This window comes from Cicer arietinum, chromosome 5 (assembly GCF_000331145.2).
Source record: "Cicer arietinum cultivar CDC Frontier isolate Library 1 chromosome 5, Cicar.CDCFrontier_v2.0, whole genome shotgun sequence".
NCBI lineage: Eukaryota > Viridiplantae > Streptophyta > Magnoliopsida > Fabales > Fabaceae > Cicer > Cicer arietinum.
Genome location: NC_021164.2, coordinates 70,186,103 through 70,193,303, shown reverse-complemented (window position 1 = coordinate 70,193,303; position 7,201 = coordinate 70,186,103). Strand labels below are relative to the sequence as shown.

Here is a 7,201-nt window from a genome sequence, read left to right as displayed (position 1 = left end):
ATAACCTATCATTATCTCTCTCACTTTCAAAATTAAACAATTGAATGACTAAGTTAATATGATAGTTCATGAATCATAAACTACTTATTATTTTTAAATAGTTCATTGACAAAATTGAAGAGAAAATAATAGTCTAATAACCAAGTTGATGGTTTACTTTCTGTTTATTACCACCAAACCGGATGTCAATACTAACAACAATAATAACGTAACTTCTTCAAAATGGATAAAAATATTCATGTACTTTGTGTAAAATTTATTTAATTCAATTTTATTTATAGAAAAAAACATACATTAATAATATAAAATAATTTTATATTATTAATTAATAATAATTATATATTCTATTAAATTATTTAATTTTACTTCACTTAAATAATATAAGTTACGATAAAATAAACAATTTATATTTAATCTCTACCTTGATCGCACTCTTTTGTTTATATCTAGAGAACTAGAGTGAAAGAGAGCACGCGATTAAACTAAAATATATAGAAGGTGTTAAACATGTCTACTTCTAATTGGTTCCACGTCTCTAACTCTCCCATGAATCTAGACGTTAATGCATCACAATCATACTAACACAAACCACACTCTTCTCTTTTTCCCTCCCTCCCTGCGGTGGATCTGCGTTTTTTAATGCAGATTCACCACATCTTATCCCCTCACTGTTATCAAAATTGAGGCTACCAGATTAACGCTTTTCGGAAGTGGAATTGGAGGTAATGTTTCTTTCTCTTTCATTTTATACCAATTTCTCTTATAGCTTTCAATTTTGTACAACTTTTCGTCTTTTGGACTTAGTTTTCATCCTATAATTTACTCCAAGGTAATTCGTGATGACGCTAAATAGGGCATGGGGATTTTAAACAACTATAAAAACTTCATGTTGGTATTTGTTCATAGAGATTTATATGCTTCTCATTTAACCCTAATAAGCAATAACCATAAGCTAATATTGCAATATCAATGTTTTGTTTTATACACACACAGGTCAATGCGAAACTTCATTTGAAATAATTGGAGATTTGTTGAAATAACATATCCTCTATATTATAAAACTAGGTTGGTTGGGCCTAGTTTATCTCAATCAATATAAGTCTAATTACGTGGGTTGATTATTTATTTAAGACCAAGTTTAATATATAATTACCTGTACATGAAGTGTTGGCTCAGTGGTAAGAGCTTGACATTGTAACATCAAAGAACGAAGTTCAAATCCCATCTTGGACACTTGTAACATGACCATTAGTACCACCATTATTAATAATTTTCGCTTCTCTAATTTTTTATTTAAAAAAAATATAATCACCTTTATGCCAGTATTGGACAACATTCCTTTCACTGTCTTTATTAAGTTTGTTATTTGTTATGAATGGAAAAAAATAAGGAATAAAAATCCTTACTTTTATGATTTATCCTACAAAGCAACAAATTTGGAAATTGTTAAACATGTTAATATGAAACCTGGCACATACTGAGGCCTTGGAGTTTAATGCATAACAATTATCTGAAAAAGGAACATGTGTCTCTAAATTATTGTGCTTCTACTATCAAGTGGTTTTTTCATGTCCGCACTTAAGCATGGCTGTGTATACAAAGATAGGCACAAATTTGCATACACAACCATGATGTGATACTGAAGCACAGGCAGAACATTTGCTATATAATAATCACTATTTCGTGTCTAATTTTTGTGTCTCATACCAATTCATTCATTCTTATGATCTTATCCTCTCACAGATAAGCCTTCAGATTAGAAGAATTACTAGTAATGTTATAAGATGATTATTTAATGTATAGGCCAAGCCAAAAATTTGTATATGTTGTGGTATATAAGCAGAGATGAAAGGAGGGAATAGTTATAGCTTTAAAGGGGTGCATCTTTCTCTAGCTCTGGTTGCTCTCTTTCTTTTTACGACATTACTGTGGTTGTGGGAGAAAAATCCAATGGTTATAACTTTACAGTCAGCTCAAGATTGGTACTACCTTCCTTCAGGTTTGTGTTCTAGTTGGAAGAACTAAATTTTATATTGTTTGGTAAAATTACATCTTTTTTTTTTCTTCTAATTATTACATTTCTTAAAGTGCAAAAACTTTAAATGATATTCATTGTGAGACGGAGGAAGTACAAACATCATATGATTTTAGTTCCTAATGACAGCTTCAAAGTACACTAATTTTGTTATGTATATTGACTGAAAATGAATATAATTTAAATATGGGTCATGCTTAAGGATTCTACAAATAGTAATTAAATATTGAAAAAATGGAACGCACAATTTTCATAAAAAGAGAAATGGACAATTTCCAATGCAAAATTTCTATCTTTAGTATACTAACAAGTGCCTTAAGGGAACGTGTTAGCATTTCCTTAAAATATGGGTTAAACAACATTATATTTTCAGAAATGAAACCTGAAAATATTCTGGAATTTGACATCACCATTTTTGTCAGATGCGCTTCTTCAACTCTGCTGAATTCTATATGGTTTTTTGTTTCCATAATTAAACATGCAAACTATCAATGCTTTTGGCTTCCTTGTATCACTTGAAGATGTGTATAGAATTTATAGGGTAGAGATTAAACTTTAAATTGCATATGCAGATTCGTGCACTCACCGCCACAAACAAGTATAGGTTGAAATTTCAATTTTTATATCCATTGCTACATTACACCATATGCTCATTGTTCCTTTGGCTTGTAATTATTTTGATTCTTTAAGAGTTTTTATAACATTTATAGTTGTGTTGTCTAGACATTTTTTTGACATATTTTAAGTTAAATTTCGTCACAATTTTCTTTACATATTTCTGCTTGGAATTTTTCATAGAAGTTCCAATTGATTCTATAAAAGCTATAAATCTGACAAAAAGCAAGGCAAAATCAAGTCCCATCATAGAAACTGGACCAAAAGTTAAAATTGATATTGTGAAGGTAGATTCTCCTAAAAGGCAATACAATGCAGAGGTCAGGTCTTCAAGAAGTGAAGGTAGGTACTTTTGTTATTTTCTTAAAGAAAAAAAATTTGCAATGAACTATTTTGGCTGCTTATTAGTAGATGTCATGAAACTACATTTTCTGAGCTATTCTCTTAATGGAGTTGGTTTTGAAAATATGGCTGGCACAGCTATTTAGCTACGTGATAACATGGACAATGGCCACAATTCTTCAAGATAATAGAACAAAAAATTAGTAACATAGTTATGAAGGGTATACCTTCTAATGGATCCGACCCTTCGCTGGACCCTGCATTGCAGGAGCTTTTTAGCCCCAAGTTGCCTTTATATATGTGCTTTTTTCCTGGGTGCATCTCTTGATTCTGGAGCCTTACAGATTTGTTGATCATATTTCTCTTTTGCAGTTTGTAATTTTGCCAAAGGTAGATGGATTGCAAACAAAAGGAGACCCCTGTATTCTGGGTTTGGCTGTAAACAATGGTTATCCCCAATGTGGTCATGTAGATTGACACGAAGACCGGATTTCTCATTTGAAGGATACCATTGGCAGCCAGAAAATTGTGACGTGCCAGAGTTTGACCCATCTGGGTTCTTTAGAAAGTAGGTATAATCCTTTCTTTTTCATTGAATGAATTGTTAATATATAACATTATCAAGTAGTTGTAAGTTTATTCAGTGATTTTTGAATGCATAACTTGCTTTCTGATCCATTTCTTAGTTAACATAAATAATAGCACCACTGTATTTTGGTTTCCTGATGTATTATTTTGATAACTACACACTGAATTTGTAAACTTCTGTGTTTCCCTTCTGGTTAAAACAAAGTTCTGAAACCCATGTTCTTTTCTTTTGATGAAAAATTAAACTCCATGAACATATGTTTTTAATTATTTTATCTGCAGTGTTTAATGTAAATTTTGGAATATAGGATGCAGGACAAAACAATTGCATTCATAGGAGATTCATTGGGCAGACAACAATTTCAATCTCTTATGTGTATGGTCACTGGTGGATATGAGAGCCCGGAAGTTGAAAATGTTGGATGGGAGTATGGTCTTGTAAAAGCACGTGGAGCTATTCGTCCTGACGGTTGGGCTTACAGATTTCCACAGACCAATACCACAATCTTATATTATTGGTCAGCTAGCTTATGTGATCTGGAGCCCCTAAGCACCACAGACCCACTTACCAATGTTTCCATGCATTTAGATCGCCCACCAGCTTTCATGAGAAAGTTCCTCCACCGGTTCGATGTTTTGGTTCTCAATACAGGACACCACTGGAACATGGGAAAGCTTAATGCAAACAGGTGGAAAATGCATGTTGATGGAAAGCCAAATGAAGACAAACATCTTTTAGACCTTGGAAATGCCAAGAACTTTACAGTCTATAATGTAGTCAGATGGCTTGATTCACAACTTGTCTCTCATCCTCGACTCAAAGTTTTCTTTAGGACTTTATCGCCTAGGCATTTTGTCAATGGGGATTGGAACAGTGGTGGAAGCTGTGATAGCACTGTTCCATTACGGAGAGGAAGTGAGGTTGTACAGGAAGGATCTAGTGATCCAACTGTTGAGGGTGCACTTAGTGGTACAAAGATTAAGATTCTTGATATAACTGCTATTTCGCAACTGAGGGAAGAGGCACACATGTCTCGATACACTGATAGGGGAGTTTCTAATTCTAGTGATTGTTTACATTGGTGCCTACCTGGAATCCCAGATGCATGGAATGAACTTCTTGTTGCTCAGATATAGGCTCTGCCACAGTTTTGGACTACCAAGGAGTACCTTACGCATATCGGTACCGGGCACTTCACCATTTTACGTGTGCTCATGATTCAGAGCTCCCAACACATCAAGAGAGACAAAATCTCAAAGAAGAAAATACATTGGCTCAGGCTTAAAGATTCAAAATGCTTGGAGATTGGAACCTGTCTAATAGTATCCATTCTTTTGCAGTCTAGGAAGGCCATGTGTTATTTTCTGTTAGTGTATTTTACGTGTACTCTTTTTCCTCACTGGATAGGATTGTAGGTAGGTTATGGAACTCCATTGTTCTCTAATTTTCAGTGTGAGAAAATGAGTGGAGTTTGGGGTGGTGCTTTGAACTCCATGAGGTGTTAGCTTATCCCATAACTATGGGTTGAGTTATTGAACAATTTGAAGGAATTTTGTTGTACTTATGTCTATGTATTGTAAATGTTATCAATAAGAAAAAGAGCAAATTCATCTTCATACCACTCTTTCAAGAATTCATTGCTCATGTTAACGTTTAGTTAGTTTGTCATTGTTTAAAGAAATTCTTTTACAGTTTCGAGCAATCTAACAATTCGATCTACACATGATATGTCGCATAAATATTGAATTTGTATATTAGCCACAATTTTATATTTAGTCTTAAACATGAAACAGTGTTCAAAGTCTCGGATTAGACAATGATATTAGCCTAAACATCGATTATAATATAGTATTAAAATCTTCTCCCGAGCTAGCTTTTAGTAAGAGTTGGGACTAATTCCAATTTCTAATATAGTATTAAAATCTATCATAATATAATATATTGATGGGTCAGACGAATTACTTACATGAGTGAAATTCAATTCATAATTTAATTAATGATTAACAATCATTCTTCTCTTTAGTAAAAAAAAAAACTCTCATTTTCATTAAAAGTCATGTTTATTTGATATGTTCACACTTCAAATAAGGTAAGAGGAAACCACTTTATGTGTAACCTCCAACAAAATGAGTGTTTTTCGTAAGGAGAGAATGTTCGAGTTTAAATAGTAAAGATGTGAAAGTTCGTGTTTATATCTAAAGAAACACAACTCTTCCCTGTCCGTTCCCATTAGCAATGAGAGTTTCACATCTATAATTAGAACGTTTTATTGACTCTTAATTAATCAATGAGTTGTCCTACTGTTTACCACTAAGTAAATTGTATCTGTTTAAATTAAAATGTAAGACAGTGAGCTGTGTACACTATCCAACTAGATCAATCAAATTAAAAGAAAATCAAGGCAATATATTTCCCTCTCGCCAACTATATATAATAGTAATAATAATACAATTGCTTAACTCAAATCTCACATCACAAAATGGTGAAGCACGGCGGAGATGGTGGCCGCCGAATACTCCCGCCTTTGAGAGGTCGCATCAAGCGTCGAATATGTTCCGATATAGCCTACGAGGTTCTTCACATTGTTCATAAAATACGACTACTCTCTTCCTGCATTTGCCCTTCAACTAAATAGTTTTCTATACTTACACATTTATCATTTTGCTCCCAACTCATTTGTAATAGAAAAGTATTTTGAATACACTATCTAACACGCATATTTCAACACACTCTTTTATAGAGATTCATTATTTAAATTTGGTAGAATCGATGTGAGTTTCATTCAATAAAAGAAAGTATGTTGAAAATTGTGTTTTATAGTGTGTTTGCTAACATTATTTTTATAAGGTAAAATAGTTTACCTTATATGAATCTTATTAGATGTAATATGAAGAGAGATATAAATAAAATAGATGTTCAATGTGAGGATATGAAAATGTGGGGTGTATAAAATAGTTTATAATTTGATACTTTAATTTCTGTCAAAAAAAAAGTTGATAAGTTTACTTTGATTGGAGTTAATTAGAATAAAAAATTTATTCACTTTATAAAATAATAAAATAAATGACATCAATTATTAATGATGAATCGTGATATTACACACATACTATACGACAAATAAAAGACAAATTCAAATCTAGTGATGGAAAGATTCAACATGTTAAAAAATCTCCAACATCGGATTCTTATTAATTAGATTCTTATAGTAATTAATATGTTTTTGGTGAATATAAGCGTTAGAAAGATACAACATATGCAAGAACTCTTCTTTTGTATAATCAATCTAGTGATGCATACTCATTATAGGTATTACTACTGCCAGTCTTGTGATTCATATACAATTTTTTATCTTAAATTTAAGATATGAATTTTGTATTTTGTTGTTCATCTTTTAAGGCTTAAATTTATCTATGATGAAACATCAAGACTATATAGTACACACATTATTTAAAGAAATATTACATTTAAATCAGGACAGGGTAAATGTCATTATATGTATATGCTTAAAGCTTCCTTGTTGACTAAGTATAACGAGAATATGGTTTTCTAACTAACTAATATTAAGCTGATGCATTGAAATAAACAAAGTTTCTTGTGCCTTAAACTACATATCTTTCCCT

At 32.0% G+C, this 7,201-nt stretch overlaps 1 protein-coding gene across 5 annotated transcripts; it reads left to right on the top strand.

The window, feature by feature from the left end:
- Nucleotides 1–470: 470 nt before the first annotated feature.
- LOC101490729 (protein trichome birefringence-like 14) lies at nucleotides 471–5,197 on the top strand. 5 transcript variants are annotated; one of them, XM_004502896.4, is made up of 5 exons: nucleotides 471–722; nucleotides 1,844–1,999; nucleotides 2,834–2,992; nucleotides 3,365–3,560; nucleotides 3,889–5,197. In XM_004502896.4, exons 2-5 carry the CDS (start codon nucleotides 1,846–1,848, stop codon nucleotides 4,715–4,717), a joined length of 1,338 nt encoding a protein of 445 aa, XP_004502953.1. In that variant the 5' UTR covers nucleotides 471–722; nucleotides 1,844–1,845; the 3' UTR covers nucleotides 4,718–5,197. The 5 variants fall into 5 exon arrangements, with proteins under 5 accessions (XP_004502953.1, XP_004502952.1, XP_004502951.1 ...); XM_004502895.4 differs by having other exon boundaries at nucleotides 1,804–1,999; XM_004502894.4 differs by having other exon boundaries at nucleotides 1,744–1,999.
- The last annotated feature ends 2,004 nt before the right edge of the window (nucleotides 5,198–7,201 follow it).